The sequence below is a fragment of the Trematomus bernacchii genome, unplaced genomic scaffold (genome assembly GCF_902827165.1).
Source record: "Trematomus bernacchii unplaced genomic scaffold, fTreBer1.1, whole genome shotgun sequence".
NCBI classification, from domain to species: domain Eukaryota; kingdom Metazoa; phylum Chordata; class Actinopteri; order Perciformes; family Nototheniidae; genus Trematomus; species Trematomus bernacchii.
Window position 1 is genome coordinate 13,569,820 of NW_022987714.1, and position 27,026 is coordinate 13,596,845.

General features: G+C 40.7%; 2 protein-coding genes across 2 annotated transcripts in view; both read right to left on the minus strand.

The window, feature by feature from the left end:
• The window catches only part of nup93 (nucleoporin 93), a 29,463-nt gene extending 5,996 nt beyond the window's left edge, over positions 1 to 23,467 (minus strand). Inside the window, exons 1-12 of the mRNA XM_034141239.1 lie at positions 23,307 to 23,467; positions 21,986 to 22,166; positions 20,847 to 20,964; positions 7,220 to 7,282; positions 5,478 to 5,606; positions 4,161 to 4,235; positions 3,040 to 3,132; positions 2,806 to 2,945; positions 2,125 to 2,257; positions 1,869 to 2,026; positions 1,602 to 1,767; positions 1,298 to 1,391 (exon numbers count right to left, since the gene is read on the minus strand). Coding sequence (XP_033997130.1) covers positions 1,298 to 1,391; positions 1,602 to 1,767; positions 1,869 to 2,026; positions 2,125 to 2,257; positions 2,806 to 2,945; positions 3,040 to 3,132; positions 4,161 to 4,235; positions 5,478 to 5,606; positions 7,220 to 7,282; positions 20,847 to 20,964; positions 21,986 to 22,164 — 1,348 coding nt within the window. The 5' untranslated portion in view covers positions 22,165 to 22,166; positions 23,307 to 23,467. The remainder of the gene's footprint in view (positions 1 to 1,297; positions 1,392 to 1,601; positions 1,768 to 1,868; positions 2,027 to 2,124; positions 2,258 to 2,805; positions 2,946 to 3,039; positions 3,133 to 4,160; positions 4,236 to 5,477; positions 5,607 to 7,219; positions 7,283 to 20,846; positions 20,965 to 21,985; positions 22,167 to 23,306) is intronic.
• A 1,259-nt stretch (positions 23,468 to 24,726) lies between these two features.
• On the minus strand, positions 24,727 to 26,123 carry mt2 (metallothionein 2). Its single transcript, XM_034141240.1, has 3 exons — positions 25,880 to 26,123; positions 25,706 to 25,771; positions 24,727 to 24,960 (listed from the first exon to the last, which is right to left on the minus strand). Exons 1-3 carry the CDS (start codon positions 25,902 to 25,904, stop codon positions 24,869 to 24,871), a joined length of 183 nt encoding a protein of 60 aa, XP_033997131.1. The 5' UTR covers positions 25,905 to 26,123; the 3' UTR covers positions 24,727 to 24,868.
• Positions 26,124 to 27,026: the final 903 nt, after the last annotated feature.

Below are 27,026 nucleotides of genomic sequence, written 5' to 3' on the forward strand. Positions count from 1 at the left end.
ACATGAGAGGAAACAGAATGAGGCCTTGGGCTGTACTTCCCAACGAGCACAGGGAGCGAGACGGGGGACATGGGAGAGGGTGAGGAGTGCAGCCTTATCAGTACGGAGCAGGATTGGCGTGTGGAGAAGGAAACACCCAGGGGAGAGAACGGTGCTTTCTCAAGTCTGTGGGAGGGAAGGCCTAATGCCCTTACGCTCGCTTTTTTTTAATGTATCAGGAGGCATGTGGTTGCTTAAGAGGGGAGTTTTATTTTGAAATGTGCTAAAAGTAGGCTCATCATCACTTTGGATGGGAAATGATAACATGCTATCAATGCCATAATCAAATGTGCTTGTCAGTCCTTTTTAACGTTTATTGTATACAGATTATCTCTTATATCTATTGGATTCTAGAATGATATTTGAAGCACTGGAGAAGGCACTTTTATTGTAGAGCTAGTTGACTATCAGACGAATACAAAGATTTTGCAGCATTAACAAAAGCACCTTTGTCATTTTTCATGTGCAACATCGTGAAAGCGTCTGTGGAGTGACTAAAAGTGTGCCCTCTTATCCCCCCTTGTGATCCTCATTGTGATGAGACATCAAGGACACAGCATTTTTAAAGAGAAATCAGGGGAACAGTGTGATGGAGCCTGGGGGAAGCGCGGTCGGGCGAGAGTTTAAGCTGCAGCTGTTTCTTTTTACTTTCCTGAAGGCACTTGATAAGCCTTTAGAGAGACGAGGCGGGAGGCGGTCTTTCATTTTCTGCGCAGGCAGCAGGTGACTGGCAGTTGTAGCACTGACAAGTAATTAAACCCTCTTGTCTGAATCACAAGCACAAAAGATGCGAGAGTGTGTTGCTATTTCTACATGTTGCAGTTTAGACATTTATTCAGAAACAGATTCTGGTGAATTTTTTAACAAACTCAAAAGGTTCAGAATTTGCTGCTGCTTTTTAGACTCTTCTAGATCAATATTCTGAGATGACAGACTGATGTCATTTGCTTTACATATTACATCTTTACACCCAGAGCTGCACTCTGGCTCTTTTTAAATATACATGTAGGGTAATAAAACCTCAAGAGACATTTACAAACAATGTTTGGATAAGGTACTACATTAAAAACCTCATGGTAACCAAAAGAAAGCATGCACACATCTTTCCCTGTTCTCCCTTTGCAACTGCTTCTAAATGACTATCCAGTAGAAGATAATGGAAATGGAACAGAGGTAGGTGGGGAGGGTAAAGTAAGACAACACGATTGTTGGGAATTTTGAATATTTGTAAAATTTGCACAGAAATGCAGATCCATACCGTAGTCCTCCAGCAGCTGTTTCTGCAGCTGTGGCAGGGTCAGTCTGTCCTGAGAAGAGCTGCTGCCGTCATCATCAAAACACACCTGGTTCAACTGCAGGGACAAAACACCATAAGTCAAAATTATGGAAGAAAAATACAGAACAAGAAAGACTCCTTTTAGGATACTGTGAAACCAAGACAAGTCAAACAAATGTCAATAGTACAGCCCTAGAAATTTTATTGATGATCCTTAACTGGGCCAATTTCTCCTCTGGCAACTGGCTAATGGTTTCGTTTAAATAAAAAAAGTAGTATACTGTACCTTCAGCCAGAGGTAGTCTTCCGTCTTGTCTGCCACCTCTCCATGGTTATCACTGATGTCACATTTCCCGATCAGGCAGTAGACGGCTCTCTTGTAGGGGTCGGCGCTGTTCCTCAGCACTCTGCGGTAGTGCAGACGAAGCTTGTTCTCTGAAGTCGGGGAGAGGCTGAAGGGAAGAGTCAGAAATGATGTTAAAGTGTGACCTTCCTGGACTTCTCTGGGCATCTTAACATTTACAAATACACAAAGACAAGGAGGCGTTCTCACCGTCTATCGGGGCTGTTCATGTACTCCTGGAACCAGGTCTTGAAGTCTCCTAGCTGATGTTGCACTCTGTTCACAACCTGCATGGCTGCATTCAGATCTCCACAGCGCAGACAGTAGTAGATCACAGCCCACACCGGATGGCCTTCGATCTCACCGTCCTGTTGCACACAAAGATATTTAGTACAGGGGTGACAAATTGCACGGTCTTAAATCACATTGGCAGACTAAAAGAAGAGACATTTAAAATCTGTGTTACCTGCATGCCAGGCAGGGGCCCTGGTAGTTTGATGTTGAGGAAGCTGCAGACTAGTTGGTACGTTCCTGGCACTCCTCCTAGTTGGGCCTGATGGAGGTTCCCAAACACTGTTACCATGGTATAGTTTTTATAACTGGAAGAGAGGAGACACACGTATTCAATGAGTTCATCATCACTGAGCAGTTTGGCTTACATTTAAACTAATATCTGTCTAGTGCTAATTTAGATTTACTTAAAGGTAGGGTAGGTAAGTTTGAGAAACCGGCTGGAGATACACTTTTTGTTATATTCCATGGAATGCTCTTAACATCTCGATAGCAATGACTATCTTAAGTGCTTTGACAAAAAATCCATTAAAAAATGTCATCTGTGGAAGCCGTAGTACTGTAAAAAGCACGACCAATCATTTTAGCCGGCCCGGCTAAAATAACTGGATGGCCGACCTGCCTGTCAGCCTTCCATCTGTGCACAAACTTATCTCGTGCCCTCATTGGTCATGTGCGCGTTCGTGTGTGTTGGAGGAGGGGCTCTGTAAGGAAGTGGCAGATTTTCTCCGGTTGTGTATTTTCAAATTCTAGCGATCTCGAGCCGGTTTCTCAAACTTACCTACCCTACCTTTAACTTCTTAATGAACAGGACCAAGTGCTGCAGTTTATAAAACGATAAATCAATCACAGTTACCTGTTCTCCAGGAAGTTGAGCGCCTGGCGTACGAAGGCCATTTGCATTTCAACAGAGATGCGACTTTTGAGCGTGTTTTTGGCGGGAACCAGCAACACATCAGTCATCTGCTTCACCATCAGCCACATGTCTGATACATTCTGCAACAGTAACATAAATGAGTGTATTAAAAGAAAGGACTTTATCATTAAATGTGAAAGAAAAAAGAAGCATTTTGATAGCAGATGATCTTACCTTGTCATCCAGGCTTTCTGCTACAGAAGCACATAAATCTCCCAGGTTAGGCTGGATGTGACCATTCACTATCTTCTCATTGAAAATGTAAATCTGAAAGAGGGAAAAAAAAGATCATAAGCTCTCTAGGTTACTTTTAAAAATGTAGTTGTTTAAAAATGTAAATCCACCTACTACTCCATCCCCAGCTATTAAGTAAAAGCTAAATCTATGTCCACCGAGTGAAATGGTTCACCACAAAAAACAAGAAGAAAAGGATGAAAATGTTTAGAATGTCATCGAAGAGGATAACAAAAACTAGACCAATTACGCCGCACGCAATGTGTCGACACATGGTCAGAGGTAAAGCCACATTCAATTCAGATCAGAGACAAACGGAGAGAGAAGGTCAGAGGGATGACGAGGGACGATAGAGACAGAGTGAGAGAGAATTACCCAGAGTCCCCCTCTTCCACTCAATCAATCAATATGTCTGATCTGCCTCTTCCTGGCTCGCTGTGACCCCATTTCAACTGAACCATCACAAACAGACTCTTCTACACCATGTTTTCAACTCACTTTAGTCAATTCAAGAGGTGGATTTTGTCTTTAGATTTAAGTAAATTGAACAGCCAATGTATTTATTAGATTTAATCAAGGCCATCACAGCAGGATATATCATTTCTGTTCTGTTGTTTAACAGTCTGACTGTGTCGGAAACTGTGTCACGATTAATTATTTTGTTTACCAGAGTGCACTATTTTTAAATCTTGAACTCAATTCTTGAAATGAGAAAATGTGCACATCAAAAAAATGAATAAATAAAGAGGATAATGAGAAGTGGAGGGTTTAAGTTCATGCTGCTTCCTTATTACAAACCTTTATGTCACCCTATAACTGCAAGTCTGTTTCATTGTAAACGGTGAAATGTTGTCAACTATTATCTGAATAAAGAATTGCAAAAACAATTGAACTGAGTAGTGGGTAGAATCAAATGAAATAAAAGACATAGCAGTGCTCAGACAAAATACGATGGAAGTTATTTTGTATTTTTTTTACCGTTATACTAAATAAAATTATTCGCCTTTACATAGAGTTTCGATGTACGGTACAACAAAATGATCAGACTGGCGCCAACTCACCTGTCGTCCGTACGCCACCTCCACGCTGTCCAGTGCACTCCTTCCTGGAGCGGTCACTTCACTCACAAAGCTGGGCTACAATAGACAGCAATAAAGGGAGAAAGTCAATAAATAGAACGTTAAATAAAGCTAGGAACAACAGAAACAGCAATCATTTACCAAATGAACTGTCAATTGTGTCTAACTTGACAATCCCACAGTTGTTCTTGTTTCATGCCCAATGCATGCTGGGATAGGCTGCCACAGGATGAAAGTATTATACTTCTCTCAGGGAGGAGATACAAAGAAGTGATGAGTCTCAGATGTTATTTTGGTTAGTTTTGATGAGTGTGTAGACAGCTCGCACCACACAGTGTCAAGGAATCAGCCTGAGAGATTTGGATTTTCTTTTAAGTAGACATATTTAGTCCAAAAAGTTAAAATATAATTTAGTATAGATGTTTTTTGTGTGTGGGACTAAAATAATTGGAAACAAAATGACACTGCTGCTCAATGAATGTTTTGTACAGAATGAATATATCAATCTTTTCTACACAATCCACAGCCTAAGTTACTATAACTGAGGAATACGCTGACACTGTTACAATGGAGCTCTTTTGGAATTTAAATCTGTAATTTACTGCAAAATACTAAGAAAAGCCAAAAAAATGCCTTTTGATTATTAGAAAGAAGCAGCTGTGGACCTGCATCTTTTTAACTAAACATATTCATTTACTAAAAATAGATCTAGTCAAACGTGTATGTGTACCTACTTCAGATGAGCTGATTTACCGATACAAATAAGTCTCATCAATATAAAAAAATCCAAGTTAAGCCAAAGAATGTAAACTTCAGCAGCAAGTGTTGCGTGTGTTGGAACTTTCCTATTATGTTTAAAGACACATTTTGTCAATATGGCAGGATTTGGGGAACAAATTACAAGTTGCTATTATATTTGCAGATATTGCAATTAAGATATTATTTGCGACATGACTATTTGTGAAACATTATTCACATTGTCATTACAAAATATATTTAAATCATCATTGTTTGATTTTTAAAGAGGATCTGTACCTGACATGGAGATGTCATTAGGTCTGTAGAGTACTCTTTGTAGGCCGGGACTTCTCCACAGCACCACAACACTTCATTCAGAACTATTTTCCCACAAATGTTGCCTTTAACAAATATCGAACTTACTGGATTTGGATATTGCATGAGTCCAAATAGCTATTTTCATAACTTTTCGATTCATTTTGCAGCCCTAATATTTGTTGAAGTCTTCTCCTATGTGGAGGTATTTCCTGTTAAAACAGCTCTGCGTTGTGTTTCCTGTACCTCCACATCTTGACTGAAGTCCAGCGCGTCCTCTCCGGCTCCGAGGAGTGTGTGCAGCACTCTCTGCTTCACCTGCTCCCACTGCACCAGCATGGACTCTCGGTGGTACTCTTCAGCCAGCAGGAAGGTCTGAACAAAGCAGGAAACAGGTACTCCGTCACACTCGATGCATAAGTGCACCCAGGTGTCCACATTCTTACATTGTGCATGTTTGCATCAGCTTTATTAAACAGAAATAATACTGCAGCAGTTTTGACTTGAAAGCTGCAGAACTTTTGTAACAAGAGAACAGGACAGTTGAGCACCATGTTAATGTTATTATATTATATAATTAGAGCTACTATAATGCCTTGCCTTAAAGGCTTGGTGTTAAATATCAAGTGATCAATGTATTTACAAACACACGTTGGCTATATTGGCATCATCATCATCATAGTACATTATAGCGATTGATTTAATGCAAGAATAACTCTGTGTAGTGGCCATCAACCTAAGGAACTCACACGCAGCATATTGAAATATAGATGTTCATTATATAAATGGGGCTTATCTCCACATGCACCACATTTAGCAGCAGTCCCTCGTCGAGATTGTACAACTCCACCAGGACGCAGGGCCGTCTATTTTAACCCTCCATAGAGACTCAAAGGGAGATAATGGGAACGTGAGATAATTGAATCCCTCCCATCTCCAGCTCAGGGAGACACAAATGTGGACTCAAGCCACCATTTACTTGGTTAACCTGTTCATTGCCTGGATGAGAGTTTAATTTAAACATTGTTGAGTTACTGCAGTCTGTCAAACACTATGATAGAATGAAGAAATTGGGTGCACGAAAGACAAATTAGAAGTCATTTAAAAAGAGTATATCAAAGCTCAGTTTGAGGAACAGAGAGGACTGAACACGGTTATTTTTTTGATGCAAGATGTCCCATTAAAGCAAATCTCGTTTTCACAATTGCTTACAGTGAAATTTAAGAGATTCTTGTTATAAACATTGTTTAATGAAAACATGAATACAGTCAGTAGTATTGTTATTAGCCCTTTTCCTTTCTCAAATGGTATCTGCCTTAAAAGCACAAATAATGTATACTTTAATTGAGATTATATTCATGTTAGGTAATCGCAGTGAGACCGGAAAACTTAAAGTCGACTAAATATGTCACTTAGCAGACCAATAGCCCACATTACAGGTGCTGCAGTCACATAGAAATCTGCAAGGACATCTTTAACACCCGCTTTCTTTTTAATCAGTGCATGCATTTGAGTTTTCCACCCTTGCACACAAGTCCCTTTTTTGCCTCTCTCGGGGAGCAGGGGGAGATAATGGGAACGGCAGCTAATTAAACGCGGGGCATATTAGCTCTGCACATCAGGGAAGCCATTTCAAAACCATCCCCTAAAGGTTTGCACCAGAAGGACTTTTAGATCACAGCAAGCACAGATTACTAAAACATTGTCTTTTAAGTGTTCCTATAGTTTGATGTGCCAATGTTCACACACACTGCAGATCTCATCCGATTTTTTTAAACTCCAAATGAGGCATATAAAGATCCACTAATGTATGTGACTAAAGAGGATAATCACTTCTTCTCCTTTGAAATGTAAACAATTGAACCTGTATGAATGTAAAAAAAATGAAATCCTTAGAAGTTGGTTTTGCAATACTACCATTAGGTTTTAAATGTTGTCTTAGCTGTAGCTTTTGTTACCAAGCAATAAGACACTAGGCAGATACTGACCCTGCGGCGAGACTCCTCGATGGCAGACAGCAGGGCGTTGTCCCTCTCATTCTTCAAGAAGCCCTGTGGATGAAGAAGAGACGGACAGAGGGAGAGACGCGTGACAAACACAGAGAGAGAAAAGACAGAAACAGAGATATTAGTTCAAACATTGGGGACACAAATATTAAACTGTATGCAGAGAGTTCTAGGAGGGACAGATACAGAAACGTGGTCCGTCATGTCTTTACGGAGAAAGAAGCCGCTTCTCAATTTCCCTTTTTTGTTGCCATTACTAGACGTGTTCAGTCAGGATTAGTCAAACGTATCGTCGCTGTTTAACTGACGCATGTAAAGGCAGGCCAGAGAAATGGGCCATTCTGCAATGAGACAGCAGTCAGCCTCCATTTTAAAGTCGTCTCAAGATGGCCGCCCCTGCACGCATACATCCCCATCCTCTGGTCCTTCCTGTGAACATTCCCATCCCTCTCATCTGATAATAAAACCGCTTATCTCGTACACAGGATCTGAGCTATCTGGTGAGTAAGTGGTACTTGTGTAACAGCTGGAGTGTGCAGGAGAGAACACGACAGCTCTCTTCGGAGGAAAAGTCAGTGAGCGCTGACGTGAATACAGGGACAGACATCTTGAGGAAGCATCAAAATGGCGGCTGTAATGCACTGGGCTGCTAAGCAAACACAAGGACGGCTCACTGGCAGCTTTAAAATGTGGAAAAATACAAGTTGACGTAAGAAATCTCCCTTTTCCTGTGCAGAATATCATTATACATGTGTAGCATTTTAATGAAGAAACAGAGACAGCTGTGAATGAGTCAGAGGCCGAGCCGAAAAACATCTCTTTATTCAGAAAAATTAACAAAAGGGCATTTCCTCTCATCAAACTGACGACATGGGATGCTATGTATGAGGAGCTGCAACCAATTTAAAGTCAGCAGGAGGACGAATTTCACAACAAAAACAGGGTAAGATTTTAAGGTCAAGCATTAAATATGTTTTTACTGCTTTGAGGAAAAAGTAAAAAACATAATGTCTTGATGACTTAGTTGCACTGGCCACAAATTATTACTTTTAATAGCGATAACATTTGTTGTAGTTTATCAGGTCATTGACTCAATTGTCTAATAATGTTGCAAAATAAACTAACCAAATTTCGATTACAACATAAAAAAGATTGGAACACCAAAAAACGACATTAGTTAGCTTTTAAAAAGCGCCATTTAAAAGATCAGAAAGAAAATCAAGACTGCAATGTAAAGCTGCTTTTGTATGCATTGGATCTTTGGTTATTTTACCAACATTTCTATCATTGCAATATAAAGGGGGCCAAACTGAACACAAAGACATTTCAAAGACATCTCACTGTCTATTATGCCCTGCTTTTGCGTGTATTAATATGTACAGCCTAGATTCTTCTGTCAGCTTTGTTGGATTGGAGGTCAATACACCATCTGAGAGCTGCCTTCTGAATTTACATTCCTGAGATGTAAAGTAAAACACTGCTGCTCCTCGTTATGAAAGAAAGCCCTGCGATAGGTGGCATTCTTTAGAGTTTATAAAACCATCGGCCTTCTACCTCTGACATAAAAGTCTCTTACGTTGCTGGAAAGTTGTTCCCTTTTTCAGATGAAAGCATTTTAATTCATTGATGATATTTTTAGCACCATCTGTCTCTGTGTCTGAAGTACGTAGGATCCCGTTAGGATCGGACTACTTTCTAGAAGCTGACCGGAGATCAGTCTGCTTTACAGGGATGTTGGGGCTCTTAGCCTGCCTTTGGTTTCCATCTCTCCTCTATTTTCACCTCTCTCTTTTTGCCCCCCCTTCGCCTCTCCACCTGCTCGTTACCCTGCCTACTTCAGTCTCATTTCCTCCTTTCCAAGCTCTCAGCCTTCACCTCTGGCTGTCATTGCCTCCCTCTCATCCCTCTGTCCAACGCAAATTGGAAGCAAAAATGGTTCACTGAGAATGCATAACTTCTTGAGACAATGTCAATACCAAAGTAACTGATAATGACTGCATCGAACCAAATTAAAATGGCTGGGCAATTACAATCTTTTAATGTATTAGGCTATTCATGCGCAATTAAGGAAAGAAGACGAGGTGCCAAGAACAGAAGGAAACCATGAAGGTGGATACAACTTTGAGCTACATTTTGCTTCAGATAATGGGCCCAAAAATGTTGAGAGACAAGAACAAATGTGACCCTACCATACGTCTTTATTTGAAAGCCAAAGCAGAGACGGAGACAAGTTATAAGGGAAGGAAAAAATTCCCAATTACACTTTGTATGTAGTGGTACAAGCGAAAGGTGTAGATTAAACACAACATTAGCTTTTTTCCAAGATGCTGACATCAAGGCAGGAATCAGAAGTCTCTTTATGTTTGTGAGGCGCAGTTCACTTGGTTTGCAGTTGCTTTGAATTAAAGTTTAAATCTAAAAAGATGTCTCGGTAAAATGCTACGTACTATTGGAATGTAGGAGGATAAAAATGTTGTTTCTCTGTCTCACCAACCTGCCCGTTTACCTCTCCGCTCCATTCCTCATACCCTTGGTTTCGCTCCGCCCCCTCCCTCCCTCTCTCTTTCTTTCTCCATCTAACTTTTTTCCCCAGAAGAGACTGAGAACAGGTCTATATTTAACCACTCTAAACCAGAGGAGAGCTCAGGTCAATGCTCACTGGAGAGCTGCACTGGAAAAATAAATATAATTGTTGCAACAGAGGCTTATGGGATGCATGTACTACAAGATGAGACTGTTAGTCATTGGATTGGTGATTGGAAATCCAGTTAATTGGAGGTGTAAGGAGACCGTCATCTTCTACAGGAACACACACATTGCACCTTTACAGCACATTGGGTAACTATCTTCAACTGAAGTACAACAGGAGGCAAAGAATTTTCCATTGCTGTCATTTGGTTTCCTGGTGCCAGCTGCACTTGCACTGCCAATGACTGCGCCTATACAACATTTCTTGTGCCAAATGTAAACCGACAACTTAGCCAACAGCTGTGGCCAAAATTCCCATTTGTCTGCGATGCCATTGCTCTTCACATTCACAAAATGAATATATTTTGCCTAAAAATGTTAGCGTTAGGATTTACATTACATTTTATGACATGTCACTTAGATGACTCTTTTATACAAAGCGAATGACGTGCACCCCAATAGCGTAGAGACACGGGAGACCTTTGGGATTGGGTATTTTGCTAAAGGACTCTTTGACATGTTGATTGCAGGCGGATGAATGAACAAAGAACTACTAAATAGTACTCCAAAAATGATCTGAAATGGGTTTTTTCTACTGTTACCAACTTATTATTCCTTCCTTGAGGGATAATGTCCAGTTTTATTCAATTTGAAGACGATTTATTACATAAACTACGTATTTTCTGCCTACGTCACAAAGGCTGGACATTTTTATTTGTACTAAAAAGCAGAAAGAACTGGTAAGCATTTCACTAATGCTTTAATTCATCCTTATATTTGTCTTCAAATCGTTAAAATAAACATAAAATAGCTAAATACGCCATACGTTAAAAAAATGTGCACCCTTTTAGGGTGCACATTTTTTTAACTGAAGTCATTTCAGTCGAAGACTACGCCATGCTTATCACTTTCAACAATCAATTCCTTGCTGAGCAATAGGTGTATCTAAAGATGTACATTTTCAGTTGCCCCACCCCGGTGTTATGTATCCTCAGAGATCTGCATCCCACAGCATACTGGCCAGACAGCCCAGGAACAGAGCCACAAATGAAAATGTAATAATTAGACTCCAATGCCGTTAAAACACAAAGCGTAGATGTGTTTCTATAACGGATGAACTGGGTTAAGAATGTAGATTCAAGGGCTAGTCTTTCTTTTTTATTGTAAACCAAAGAATGATGACCATATTTTAGAAAATCATATAAAACAGATCCTTTAAAATGTCTGTAATTATTGTGAGCGCGTCTTGTCGAATACGTACGTTATCTCTGTGCCGGCCCACACAGGCCCTCGTTCTATAAGCCTCCAGTCAGGATAGTCACACTGTCTGCGTCTGAATGCCACCTTACAGTACGTTCAGTGTAACTCAGCAGGTCGGATTCTTAAGCCTTGATCTGGTTTATTGCACACTGTGAAATACGGTGTAGAGATAAATGGTCTCGAGGAATCTAAAGGCTATGTAAGGACACGGTCAAAGAGCGGTTAAAGGGGAAATGAAGGAAGGGAGCATTGCCAGTCGTCGTGAATATAGTAAGAGTGGTTCTGTCCTCATTTGCCATGAGACAAGAAGCCGGCCAGTGCCCGACTGTGTGTGTGTGTGTGTGTGTGTGTGTGTGTGTGTGTGTGTGTGTGTGTGTGTGTGTGTGAGAGAGAGAGAGAGAAACCACACCCTTTACTTCCTGTGTAATATAAAACACATATGTAAAGTGCTACAGAATAAATACAATTATGTGTATATATAAGTTTATATATTGAATAAGTACTGTCATTAGTCATCTTTTTGTACCACCATCATCCTGTCCGTGGGCGCAGCCGCCAATATAGTGTAGCATGATGGGAAAAGACAGGTGACAAAAAAAGTGACAGACAAAGCACATGCCTGTCTGTGATTGTCTGTGTGTGTGTGTGTGTGTGTGTATCATGTGAATAGGTTATACTCACTCATGCTGAACCCCTGCCTGCCTGACAGATGAGAAGACAGGACGAGACAAGGATTAGAGTAAAAAAATAGTTTTTCTTTTCTTTGTCTTTGCCCAGGTGTCTGGGCTTTGACAGCTTCGCCTCTCCATCCCTCTGTGTTGCGTTGCCGGGGCGGCAGCAGGACCGCCGGGCTGGGGCGTGTTCCCTGTGCCCTGTCGAACCGGCATGGCGTTTCACTTGCAGCCTTTTGCCCGTTTCGAAAGCAGGCCAGTGACTCTCGTGCCGGCGCACCGAGTAAAAGTGCCACATCAAGACTCACTGGAGGTGGTTTTATTGTCGGAGGGCTGTACCAACTGAGCGCAGACACAGGGGGGATCCACGAGAAGGAGCTATGGATTCATATAGAAAATCTGTTCCCACTATCAGCTGACACCCCCTTCATCAGCACTCATCCTTCATCCTCTCTCTCTCTATCCCTCCTTCACTTCATCCCAGCATCTCTCCTGGCCCTCCGCCTCCTCCCTCCCTCAGTCCCACTCATTTTCTTCCTTTTTTTTTATCCATCTATGCATCCTTCCTTTCTTCTCTCCTCTCCTTCTCTCCTCCCTCCCTTAGCTTAATGCAATTATAGTAATGGATTTTTTTCCCCTCGCTTGATGGCTTCCGACATCCTGTCTTGAAATGAGGCTAATCATGCTCTTAAGGGTCATGTTTAGTTAATGAAGGGTTTAGGAGGCACATGTTGGAAGAGAAAGGGAAGGGGGGGGGGGGGTTCCTATATGAAGGCCTACAGTCACAGCACACACAAAGCAGGCATGTTACACACCTCTAGTAGTGGTCTCGTGAACATGGCATTGCAAACACTCATTCACACACAGACACATGGGATATAGCCGCTTCATATGTGCAGGCCAGCAAGATGATAATGCATGCGCCCACGGGCAAACAAATCTACGCTAGACACACACTCATTCATAAGCACACGGAGAGACACTGTATGCCAGAAATCGATTGCGACTGACACAGATAAAGGCATGCAAACAGAGCAAAAGAAGCCTGTGCACAACACACACACAAACACACACAGACTGAAGCTATGTCAGTAGTGTTGGTCTATTTCAGCAGATGCTCTGGGCTTAGCCAACTGCATCCGCTGAACGCATGCCATCACTGCTGAGGGATGTGTGTGTATATGTAAAAGGGTTGGGGTGGGCAGGAGAAGAGAATAGGATGGAGAAAAAGGATGTAAATGGGAGAGGGAGGAAAAAAGGATAAATCAGGGAGGGACGAAGGAAGGTAAAGTAAAAGAGGAAAGGAGAGTAGGCAGTGGCACCAGCTGAAGGAGGGTGAGGTGAGGAAAAGGAGAGAGAGAGAGAGAGAGAGAGAGAGAGAGAGAGAGAGAGAGAGAGAGAGTCCTGGCAGAGAAAGATGGAACACTGAAAAGTGAGATGAGGACACAGAGACAGGAAAAGAAAATGCAGCCGGTCGCCATTTTTCTACCAGCACTGCTCTCCGCCTTTCACTTCTACAGTTTTATTTTCCTGTCGTACTCTCTATGCTTCTATCCTCCTTTGTGTACCATATTATATGTTATTTTATAACACAGATAACACAGAATTGGCCAAAAAACGAACTAAAGCAATTCATCCATGACTATTAACAAAACACAGAACATAAGATTAATGTGCAAAACCTGCAGATCATAGAACATTGATTTAATTGTTGCAACAGAGGCTTATGGGATGTATCTACAACAAGAGACTATGTGAGTCATTGGCGATGACTCCGATTGTAAGTCCAGTAAATTGAAGGTGTAATGAGACGGTCATCTTCTATATACAAAAAAAACATGGGGGGGGGGGTTGTCCTTTATAAAGCATCTAAAGGAAGGACATTATTAAAATGTTATGTTGTTTCAGCTGGTCATCTGTTTGGTGTCCAAGAATCAGGGGGGATCGGTTAAGAAAGATGCTCTTTATTCACAGTCTCAGATTCTTTGTTGGAGCTTCTGTCTCTATCCCTGATAAGTATGCTTGCATCTATACTTTAAGCGAGAACCACACTTCTGTGGAGAGGACGGAGGGTGCGTTTCACTTCGGTTAAATTGATTCCTTGCGTCCCTCACTTGCGTCGTTTCCCTGCGACTAGTCCCTCTCACCAGGGAAGCATGGAGAGACGCAAGGGAACCACGAGAAGCAGGGAAATGGGTTTTAAGAGCAATGGGACGTCCTTTCCTCCGGAGCGTCACGTGAAGTGACGTCCGTTTGTGATGACGCAGCACAGCTGATCGTCTGACAGCAGCCAGATCAGTGCATGCGCTGCATCGTCCAATCAGTGAGCGATACACAGTAAGGGGGCGGGGCGAGTGTCTGAGGATTTCACCGGAGGATGGTCTGGTAGTTCCTCGATTATCGCTCCTCCGTTACCGCTCCTCGATCCTCCGGCACAAATAAGGCCACTGGGACGCTACTCAAGATGGCGCAGACAAACCAACTTCCGGTGATACCGAGACCGAGGAGCGAGGAAATGAAAAATAAGAGAAGTGAAATGCACCCATATTATGTTCATTTACAGGTTCATATGTTGTGCCTCTACTGTGACAGGTTTCCATGTTTTAATGTTTAAAAAAGCTCTTTATTTTCCTCATACTGCCTGTGCTGCAGCACTTCTTTTCACCCTCTGTCTGAAACCAGAGCCCAGTCTGCTCTGATTGGTTAGTTGGTCGGCTCTGTTGCGATTGGTCAACTGCTTAGAGGTGTCCCATATTAGGGCCTCTTTAATTATAATCTTTATCAATCCAAATAATACCAAACCCTACATGGCATACTGTATCAATTATACTGACTATGACAATATGGAAAACGGCCTCATTACCATGACATGTTGTCCATCCATTTAGAGTCCATTGGTAATACTGGAGATGATGTCAAACTAAGCATCATATCAGTGACTTATTCTATACTATTCACTAAAAATAATTGTGTTTTAATTTAATTTAATTGTGTTTAGTTTACTCATCTGCTTCCTTTGCATTTGAGCAGATAAATGTTAAAGGGGGTGGGGGGGGAAATGTATGCACTATACACTGAGACAAACAGATGGAAACCAAGATTTCGAAAGCAATGCATTTAGTTTATTTGAGTTTAGTTTATGGTTTCGGGAACAGTCCCAATTAATTAACTAACAAAAACAGTAGATGGGGCAGTTTAAGCCAACATGGCTTATTTCCAGCTGTTGTCCCCGGCCAGTTCGCGTAGACTTTTCTGCACATAAGTAGCCAGTCAGTAAAGCTTAAAATCTTGGACACTGGAACTGTCTGTGTCTTCTATAGAACGTTTATAATTTGATCCTCTCTAAATATATGTTTAGCTATATATATATATATAAAACACACACACACAAATAATTCACACATCGATTCCCTCAGTATATGTGCGTGTGATCCACACAGGAACCGCTGAGGCATGCATCAGATCACACATTTCACACACTGACACCGTGTGTTTTCTTTGTGTCTTTTCTATCAACCTCCATAACTCCCATTGGCTTTGGATAATTTAAAGCAAGTTTATTTATAAATCAAGAGTGGAGACGGACACATATGGAGCTCAGGAAAATGCAGCATTTTGGCTGAGCAATAACAGAGGAAGAGAGGGAGGAGGGAGGGAAACGGCACAAATGAACCTTGTGAGGAGACAAAATTTGCACGGTCGAGGGGAAGCCTTAAAGAAGGTTAATAAACGCTTCAACCATGTCAGTAAGGGGTAGGTCAATGTTAAACAAGCACTGCATTGATTGATCATTGCTATTTCTTTTCCAGTGACTCAGAGTGTCTGATACAATGCTGTTTCCCAGAACAAAGGGCCAACAGATCTGTCACCTTGGTCTCTATTGCTGCATCTTTGAAATACAAGCATTTCCTTTTAGATGTCTGGGAACGTTTGAGCTATTTCTAGGTGTTTCATCCGTATTATAAAATGTGGAATCCAATTGATATCTAACATTTAATACTAGACTAATGCCTACAATGTAATGAACATAGACATGTGTAAGAGCCTGTGTGTTAGGAATACCGCAACACTGTCTGTTGTTTCCTTTTGTCCTACAAGTGTGTCAATCCAGTTTTGTGTTGCCGTCCTGTTATATCTCAGCTCCAATTAACCTATTTTCCCCTCAGTGTACTTGGTGACCTCAAATGACTGCAACATCCCTCCCAGCAGGATGTTAAATGGGGATCTGCGGGAGAGAGGCAGCAGTGTGGCTTGGTGTTGAACAGAATGAAGCTTTCCGTGTGGTTTTGTTATTTCTCACTGAAAGTGTCTCCTGAGGCCAATTATTTTTTTTTAACTCCTTGTCATCGAGCCAAACACACCCAGTGAGATTAGAGTCACAATTAGTCACAATTTGCAATTATAGTCCACTGTTTGTATATCATGTAATGATCTTAATTAAAACAGTATTCCCAGAGTGCCAGCAGCCATCTTAATAGATGACTACTCACCTCAGTGTTGGCAAGCTATTCAGACACAATGAGTGACCAGAAAAGAAGAAACCCCAATACCTTGTACTGCAATGTATACTATTAACAATACCGCTGTGAAAATGATATCTTTTAATTTTGTTGTCACTTTGCTAGAGGGATTGACCTTTTTGAGGATTTAGTTTGTGGAGGTGTTAAAATGTATATCCTTATGTGTACATGAGGTACAGGTAAAGGGGCCCTATTGTGCTTTTTGGAGGGTTTTCCCTTTCCTGTAGTGTGTTATATAGGTGCCTGTAACTGGTCTGAAAAAGGCTCGAATCCCAAAGTTCACACTGGAGGGAGATTCTCTCCCCCAGCCTCAAACGCCTCGATTCTTTGTTTACTTCCGCCGCATAGTGACATCACAATGTGACACTTGCGCTTATATTGGCAAGAGCTTCGACGCATTGTAAACATTAGGATAAAACATCTGGAAGACTGGACATCTCTAAACGATTGACCAGTCACAACAGAGCCCGCCAGCTAACCAATCAGAGCAGACATGGCACCTTTTGAACATTAAATGTAAACATGTCAAAGTACAGGCAGAAAAATAAACATTAGCATAATAAGGCCCCTTTAAGAGTTAAGAATTACTATCGCTACACTAAAGATGTGATGGAGATGTTATACGCTTTGTGAAAGCCCCATAATGCATTAGTCTTTAACCCTGTTTTTATCATCTATACCTTGGTAGTTGATGCTGTGTTCATGTCTGAATGAGCCACTAAGAAATGTATTTTTTTTTATATGAAGTTAAATGAAATGCTTCTATTTGAACTGACATAAGCTCTATTCTCACCGCCTTTGATCGTACAAATGGAGCTTTGGTTTGACTGTTACACAGCAGAGGAAATATATTACTGACTTGGATATTGTACATTTCTTTTAAATTGAAACGTAATGTATATTCTTATGAAAACCAATAAGGGGAAAAGGGTAAGAACAAAGTGTGCGGGGGTGTGTGTGTGTGTGTGTGTGTGAGTGTGAGTGTGAGTGTGAGTGTGAGTGTGTGTGTGTGTGTGTGTGTGTGTTTCCAAGTTGCCAGAAGCTAAGTGCTCTTCCAGTCAGTCAAACCCTGCCAGGGTAGAATACATCCGGCTGACCAAGAAGAATTGGAAGATGAGTGAATGTAAGAGAATGAAAGGCAGACAGTGATTGAGCGGGTAAAGACGGATGCAGCTCGGGGAAATGCAGCAACTTCTCTGAACCAGAGGAAGAGAGAGGTCAAAAGGAGTCAAGTAGATGAAAAGAGTAAAGATGAGGTACAGATCCTTGTTGTTACCATTTCAGAAACCCGCTCTTTACTGCACCAAATTAGAATGCCCTTCTATTACATGTCAGACTAAAACGAGACATATAGTAATATAGTCTTTTTTCTTCCTTGTCTAAATGTGACTACCGTCATGTAACGTGGAAAAAGAAAACGACTTCAAGACAAGACTACAGGACTGAAAGGCAGAACGTTGTTTAGTGTGAACAGTACACCAGTCTGATGACCTTGAAAGCTTTTTTAAGTGAACTTGGCTTTTGCATCCACGGATTGTAATGGCATTGGGAGAGTAAAGCTACTGTAACACGTCCACTCCCTTGTTCACAGTTAAAGCTGACTACCAATCATTTGATATACCAACCATCTTCTTACGCCTAAACTAAACATGACAAAGCACAAACTACAAATCTACTATAAATGTGACAAGTATGTTTTCTGACAGCGCAGCTACATTTCTCTGAATGACAATGTGTACGCCACAGATTAATACAACCACAGTGTAGCCTTTGGAAACATGCAATATGTGTCAGGTATCATATATGGTTTATATTTGTCCTAAAGATGACTAAGTGGACAAAAATCTTTTTTTGTATTCGGTGCAACTCTACAACACCGTTCAGTGTTTGACTTGAATTATTTCTTACACGTGACAACTTCAAGGTAGGTGTAAAAATAATATATATATAATCATTTATTAGCGACACCCTCTTTTTAAATGGACTTTTAGTCTTTATTATTTACTTAATTTTATATTGTTTTATAGCAGGGATGCAAACTCATCAGGTATGAAAAAGGTGACAAGGATCCGAGCCCCCCGACCCCACGGAATATCGGCTTTCAAATGAGGAATAACAGAGGATTTTAGCAGTCAGAACAACTAAAGCAGCAGTGTTAATAACAGAAACGCCAAAGAGTCACATCTAATAGAAATATATGAAAGCATTTATTTGAATTGTGTAGCAGTCAGTTTATAATTTTGGCAGGACTGTTGAGCATTTAGAAAATGTATTTTCATGCCTCTGTGCAAGGCTTAGTCTTTCTATCTTTATAGCCACTGGTGTAAAGTAACTAAGTTCATAAACTCAAGTACTATACTTGGTTACAATTTTGAGATACTTGTACTTTATTTAAGTATTTCAATGTTTTGCTACTTTGTTCTTCTTCTCCTCTACAGTTCAGAGGTAAATGGTGTACTTTGACTCCACTACATGTATTTAATACCTTTAGTTACTTTACAGATGTGGATGAATGATGTGAAATATAATCAAGTGTTAAATCAGACTTTAGTTCCACCTGGAGTAAATTCACAAGCTACCCTGCAGTATACAAAGTCATTCAAACTAGCTGCACCTTTACCAGCTTTGATAACACTTCAATGATCAATCATTATAAAACATATCATATATATTATTCTGAAATGGACCAATCTGCACAATGACTACTTTCACTGTCGCTACTTTAACTATATTTTGATGTTAATACTTTTACTTGAGGAACATTTTGAATGCAGTACTTTTACTGTAACAGAGTATTCCTACACTCTGGTACTTCTACTTTTACTCAAGTACAAGACCTGAGTGCTTCTACTTTTACTCAAGTACAAGATCTGAGTGCTTCTACTTTTACTCAAGTACAAGATCTGAGTACTTCTACTTTTACTCTAGTACAAGATCTGAGTGCTTCTACTTTTACTCAAGTACAAGATATATACTTATACCACCTCCGTTTATAGCCTATGAAAAAAACTATTAGAAAACTAAGGCTAAAGCTAACGTTAGCAGATAGTGACAATGTATGCTAGTTAGCTAGCTCAACGATTCATTCAATAATATTGCGACAGAAAAACTTTTCAGTGCACATCACGCTCTGCCGCTCCGACAGGGAGCTCTGCTCTGAACACCTGAACGGCCCGTTCTAACAGCTGTTCACCAGCGGTCCAGTCTGTGCCACAGTGACTCCGGACCGCACAGTTAATATTAACGAACGCACCGTAGGTAATGTAGCTGCTGAAGCTAGACCCTCATCCCGGAGCAGCAGAGCCTTATTATACATCCATGAGCAGAGCAGACAGGCAGGAAGACTCGAGCACACAGCTCGCGCTCCATTATAATATATAAAAAAAGAATGGCACATAACAGCTCGCGGCCGCAGATTACTCCGGGTCCCAGACCCCCCCCATACCCCAAAAATATTTTTATTGCAGATCTACATGAATCACACAAACGACCTATTTTGGATTCAAAACGGCAAATTTCGCCGAAAGGTGACAAGTTTGCATCCCTGTATAGGTTTTACATTTTAACCTATATTATTTAACAGTTAAATAAGCAACATTTCCTTTCAAGTTTATCTTTTAACCTCTATTATAATTATCCTTAAGTTTATATTATTGAGGGGAATTTCTTGTTTTTTGTTTTAATGTATGATGTGTGCCATTTTGTAAAGCACTTTGAGCTGCACCTGCTGTATGAAAAGTGCTATATCAATAAAGCTTTATTATTAGAATTATCAGTACATCTTCTATAACCGCAATAACTTTTATCTATCAATTGCTAAAATAATGCCTGTATGTCAAGCTAAAGCCTATTGCTCTATGGCAGGAGTCACCTGGAGTTAAACAGAGCGGGGCTGCGCTGCGTGCATGGCTTCCTTCTGCAGGTAACGGGGAGACGCGCTCTGGCGGCGGTCTCGTTCAGGATCCGAAAATACAATTTAAATATTTTGCACACTTATTCCTCTTATTCCTAGTGTGTCACTGGTTACGGTGCCGCATGCTAATGCTGGCACGCGTGCCAGGGGTTGCCGACCCCTGCTCTATGGTAATAAGAAACTTACTGAGTTGCCTGTGTGTATGTTTTTAATCTGTGACCCCTGAACCTCGGCCCCAGCGAGCCCCTAGTTACACCTTCCAACCAACAGTTATGTTTTCTAAACAAATGTATTTTGAGTTCAGATGTCATTATATGTAGCTAATTAACGTTACCTTGGCCCTAAAACAAATGTTGTTCCCTGGTTAGCTGGTTAACCAGGGGGGGAAAAGCTATCTCTCTCCATTTCATGCCAAGCTTAAATCAATCTCTGTTGTTATGACATCTCAAACAATGTAAAAAGGTGAGTCAATCTTTGGTGAAACCCATCTATGCAAGTATGATAAGACTTTAGAGCTAGCAGACAGTAAGCCTCATGGCCTATAAGCTTTTTCATACCTGTATGTCAGTGTCTTTGACCGGCTCCAGGGGCTCAAACGTTGTGGCTGCACTTAGACTTTCCAACCTCTGGGAAATGTGGAAGATGTCCAAACCTCTGGAACCAAGGAGGATTGACCTGAGGGTGAGAAAAGACGCAGTTAGGGTTGAATGAATAAAATGGAAAGACTAAACTAAAAGCTAGACTGACTATGAACTGTAGTTGGGCTAGACCACCACTAGAGGGCAGAACAGGCTTAAGATTCAAGGTTCAATCCAATTACACAGGGTTAGTTTGGAGGAATTTATAAGAGAAATTAAACTAAGAATGAAGGAAAAGTTATTCCTTAAGGGTTGAATATTTTAAAATGACTCAATGAAACTTAATCTACCATATTTCATAATAGAAACAATTGAATGTTCCCTGACAGGGGATCAACATTAGGAAAGTTAATTGTAATGAATACTGTATTAATATTATCCAAGGCCACTTTCAATTTCAGATAAAGATATTAAGTGTGAAAATCAATAGGTGTCATTTTCAGATAAGTGCTATGGAAGCCATGAAAACTATGGAAAGGTACCATATAAATTGGCTTTAAAGGTCGTACCGATAAATAAATAAAACATTTTGAAAACATAATTATCTACAATTACCAGAATAAAAGGGCACATCAGTAGTAAAGTAAACAACTGTTTACCCTACAGAAGCAGATGGTTTTGTATTACGATCTATTAAAGGTGGGGTAGGTAAGTTTGAGAAACCGGCTCGAGATACACTTTTTGTTATATTCCATGGAATGCTCTAAACATCCCGATAGCAATGAATATCTTAAGTGCTTTGACCAATCATTTTAGCCGGCCCGGCTAAAATAACTGGATGGCCTACCTGCCTGTCAGCCTTCCATCTGTGCACAAACTTATCTCGTGCCCTCATTGGTCATGTGCGCGTTCGTGTGTGTTGGAGGAGGGGCTCTGTAAGGAAGTGGCAGATTTTTTCCGGCTGTGTATTTTCAAATTCTAGCGCACTCGAGCTGGTTTCTCCAAAATTACCTACCCCACCTTTAAGGTTATGTGAACACTTAACAGTAACATAGTGGTTTAAAGGAGATTTTTTGTCTATGAAGCAGGACCCTGATTGCATCAGACGTCTAACTTACGCTTTTACATCAGCAGCATCTTGCGAGGTGCGAGTCAGGGTGCGGGATCGAAGCCTCTCGCCCGCCTGCTGGATCTCCTGGAGGTTTCTCTCAACATGCGGCAGCTCTGACACAGCTTCTGTCTCGGCTGCGAGCTGCTCTGCCTGCTGCAGCAGCTCCCCAAAGCCCTCTGCATCCATACCTGTAGAGAAAGGACAAGAGTGTGTGAGTACAACACAAATCAGAATGGGTTTTACTACCACATATACATATATATTTACACATACAGGGAATTTGTTTTAGTATAATATGTGGTGCATACAAAGACAAACAAAGAAGAATACATAGCAAAACTAAATAAAATAAAAATAAGACTGTTATGACAGGTATTTAAAAAAAAATGTTTAAGACTATTATAACAAATGAATACAAAAAAGACGCTATACTTGGATTACTGCTGGGAGATTCAGTCTACAGAACAAAGTGAGTCCTGGAACTAGTTGGACAGTGAGGCTGCTTCTCTTTTTGGCTAATAGTCTGTGGTACAGCAGATTTGATCACACATGATAACCATGAGGTTAAAATGGTAAATCTTATCTTCAATCTGAGGATTAAAATGCACACTGGGTGTCCACTATTTCATACAACAAACACGACTTTACTGATACATACACATCTTGTATGCTGAGACAGATGCTACAGCTCAAGTACCCCAAACATTCATCTGCCTTCACTCCAACAGGTCTGTCCTGTGTTACATTTCACCTCGTGAGACATAGTCTTTAATAATACATATAAAGCAGTTGTTTTTGCGGTGCCGTGTATACTTGATGCTTTTGAGGTGAAGGTTTCTGGCAAAGGTCAATTTGTCACTGGATGTTTAACATCTTTATATAGTCTGGTCAGTCTTAATTTGCCCACAACCCTTTACCTTCACATCGGAATAATCAGAGGTAAATCCAAAGCACATTTCAGACAAATCGGGAGTAAACTATCTGTACCCCAGACATACAGGTGCCACACCGCTCTTGACAGCTGACAAACAGGATGACAACTACAGCGCGGGCATGGACTGCCCTGGTACTCACATTATTTTAGCACAATGCTAACCCCTTGGCTAACTAGTTTAGAAAAGGGTACATACATAACAAAGTTACAAATATAACGAGAACCTCTTATTAAGAAAACGTATTTCCCGGGCCTACCTTTCTTGTATGCTAGTTAGCTTTATTTAAAAAAGAATGGCTAGCTAGCAGGCTACATTGCTAACGGTCTCTCACATGCTCGCAGTTGCGAGAAGTTGAAAAGTGAATATTGAATTGGAGGCAGACCCACTTCCTACCTGTTGTGTAGGACTGAAGTAAGTATGTTCCTGTCTGTATTCCTCGGGTGAATGTATTTAGAGTTTAACTCTTATTCAATGTTGCTAAGCAGTAGCACAACATGCATGAAAGTACTATTTGCCCCGGCACTTCTGAGTCGATGCTGATTGGACGATACCCGGTCCGAGCCGGAAGTCGGTCTTGTTCGTCTTCTTCCGATGTGATCCATCAAACCGCGCTGCTCTGCCTGCTGGATGGGAGAACAACCAGTGCAAGGGCTGACTGAGAACATAGTTAACATAAATAATACCCCAAATTCAAACACTAGTGCAGGAACAATTATTTATAATTTCTGTGGTTTTATTTTCAAGACCTATGATTCCTTTTGGTATTAAAACATGTGATATCAAAGTTGAAATGACTAAAGGAGTTGAAAGGTTTTCAGGTTTTGGAAATGATTCTTGTAAACAAAGAAGCCATAGTATGATCTTTAGTTGGGAATATTACAATAGTCTACTTCTGCTTCTGATAAAACAAATATATATTCTAACTTTAATGCTTACAGCTTGACGAAAAAGCACATGACCAATAGTTATCAACAAAATTCCTCCATCCTCTGTGCCTTGTGGGGAGTCCCAATTTGTTTAACAAGAGAATCTTACACGTTGTACATTTTTAATACCGTTGTAAAAGTTGTATTTTATATTTTAAACTGTATTGTTGTAAAAATTATGTTTGCTTTTAGATGCATTTTGTTATGTGTCTAACATTTCACAACCACCACCAAATGGTTTACCCTTTAATTGTTCAGGGCCAGCTTGTGAGGGAACGCTGCAATACACCTTTGAGGTCAATTGTTCACATAGAGTGCAACCATAAGCGCCAAACATACTAAGTTGAGTAATATGTAAATGATTAGACTGACTTTATCATTTTTGACTGTCTTTCCTTTGTCTCTTTTCTACGAGAACCCATCGCTCTTATGTTCTTTGTAAAGTACCATAACATTGGTGTCGACACATCTCTGCAAGTTGACTTGATTTTCAGTCACTGAAAAACTCCTGAAACAAGTCTTTAGATGAGGCTAGACGTCCTTGCTGAATAACTGTCTGATGGATCGCCACATGGAGAAAGCCATAGTCATACCAATGCTCATTAATGCGTTTTACAAGACAAGACTTGAGCACCACTAGTCTGAGGCATCAATGTTTCGACATTGACGGAGTGTCTGATAATGGAGTTTATCACCTTGTGAATTAATTTTCCCTTGATCCTAAAAATCAGGATTGAACATTGCTGCCATAACAGCAAACTTTGTGTGCTGCCTCCCTACAGGGTGACAGACTACAGCAGTACATCTGAAGCACTTCAGCTCATTTTACCAAGGGTTGAAACCTTATACACAAGTTTGATTTCTTTAAGCCAAATCAAGACAGCAGATTTTCAAGGAACTGTATTTATTTCAACATCATAAACAAGTACAAAATTCACCATTCTCTGTAGACATTTGCAACAGGAATGTAGTTAAAGTAGTTCACAAAGGCTCCATTCCAAGAGCAGAAGCGGACTGAGGTCAGGCTCTTCACTGACAGCAACTTGTGTCACAAGTCTTCCCTTTGCACACACAGCCAGAGGCGCATTTGGTGCAGCCGGATGGGCAGCATGGGCAGCAGCCTGCAATAAAAAAAAAATGTGTTAAGTGACAGAACAGCAAAAAGTAATATTTAGTCCAGGGCATACACTACAGAAAGCTGCCCACTAAATCCAGGACATTAACCTATTGGTGCCCAAAGACTATATTTATAATGAAAAACAAAGAGGCCACATCTGATCCACTGGTCTAAAGCTTGAAATCTGGGCATTTATCCAACATTACATTTTTAAATCACTTTAAAAATCAAATGGCAAATCCCTATGGGAAAATGTACTAATAAAAAGGGTCAATTCCTTTCTACACTGCATGTGGGTATATTGAGAGTTAAAAGCAGATGCTATATATGGTACAGCCTGTTCTTTCCATACTATAGTTAGTCTTTAGCCACATACGGAACAGCAGTCCATTTAAAAAGAATACAACTGAAAATGTGTGCTTGGGAAAATCTGAAAATTGAGCATTAACACTTTTAGATTGCAGCTCATTATCCCAATAGGAGCCACCTGGGCAGTTGCTCGCAGCAATTAAAACAAGGGGATACCAGATACAGACTACAAAACTCCCAAAAAGCAAGTGATGAAATGTAAAGAAACTATACATCACTGACATGTTACCGTTTGGCCTATAGATAGCTGCTAAGATAATATAACATCGTGAAAAGAGTGTGAGGTTAGGCCATATTGCATATGTCTCCATCACTATGAAGGGTGAATACTATTTATATTTCAATAAATCCCTCCCCACGTGTAGAGGTATTGTACTTACTCTTCTTGCAGCTGGTGCAGGAGCAGTTTGTGCAAGTGCAGGATCCTCCGCAGTTGCAGGTCCCACCTGGAAAACCAAATAAAACCAGGTCAGCTTTATACTGTATCGTCCATAGGCAGATATCATACTATTTTTAACGACTAATGTCAAGGCGTAACCGTAAACAACACTTACTTTTGGAGCAGTCGCAGGGGTCCATGTTCTCAGGTGATGTCTCTTGTCCTCGTGAGTAGGTGCAGTGTATCTGGTCTCAGATAAGAGCGTGTTGTGAGCTCTGGAAGATGGGCGGCGCTTTTAAAGCTTTCTGGGAACAACAGAACCGGGTGCAAACTGCGCCCGTCACGCTGCACGCAGGCACGTAGTAGATGATTACAAAGACGTTTGTGCACACGACTTCATGATGAGACCTCAGAGCAGGAGGAATGTCTCTGCTCCCGAGACGGCGTTTTGTCTGAACCTTACATAAGACCCCATTTCCCCCCCTGGAAACACTAAACCTCGGAATAATTAATGTGTTTACAAACGGAGAAAAACATCAGTGGCAGTAGAACACGGGTAACAAAAGTTCATCACGGGTCTATTTCATTTTCAGAGAGTCCTTTGGGACCCTAATAACATCCGTGTCTCCCATTTTATTATTCCCTAACGTGTTCTGTCAGTAGTGATAAACGGAGCCTATTGTTTTGGAAGAAAAAAGGCTATTTTATTTTGGAAAACATTTCGGTATGCGCACATCTCTAAATACACTCATGTCAGTCATGCGCTCAGTTTGCACACGGATACGCTAAATCAAAGGTCAAATAAATGCGGATGCCTAGTCAGGATGCGATGCTGTCATCAACATTGCATTTATGTAACCATTGAACATGTTTTTAAGTTGCGTTCTTTGACAATAAAAACGCCAACTGAACTACATCCCTAAATACATAATAGCCTACATCAGCTATGGCCACTCTTGATCCAGTCCACAAAACACATTGTTCTCCTAATTTTTTTTTTTTACCCACATTTAGGGTCTGAACTGCCATAGACACTGTCCTACATTTCACCAATAAGGATAAATTATGTGACCCAAAAAACCTTAAGTGTGTCATACTGTATTATTATTATTTAAAAAAAAAAATGTATTCTACTAAATTCATACAAAAACAAAGAAGTATAATTCATTCACACAAAATGAACAAAATTAGTAGAAGCGGGAGGGCTGAAGCATAGCTTATGGACTGCGGTCAACTCAGCCGTCTCTCAAATTTGCTTGGTCAAATGAGCAGCTCTTCATTTTTGAGTGCGCGATTAATAGCGTCTTTACTGACGCTAGTAC

What these genes read in the sequence shown, in the direction of transcription:
- mt2 (XM_034141240.1), bottom strand. Translation starts at nt 25,904, where the DNA reads ATGGACCCCTGCGACTGCTCCAAAA. An exon ending in CCCCTGCGACTGCTCCAAAA is followed by an intron (nt 25,772 to 25,879) that starts GTAAGTGTTGTT and finishes TTGGTTTTCCAG; the next exon opens with GTGGGACCTGCAACTGCGGA. An exon ending in CTGCACCAGCTGCAAGAAGA is followed by an intron (nt 24,961 to 25,705) that starts GTAAGTACAATA and finishes TTTTTATTGCAG; the next exon opens with GCTGCTGCCCATGCTGCCCA.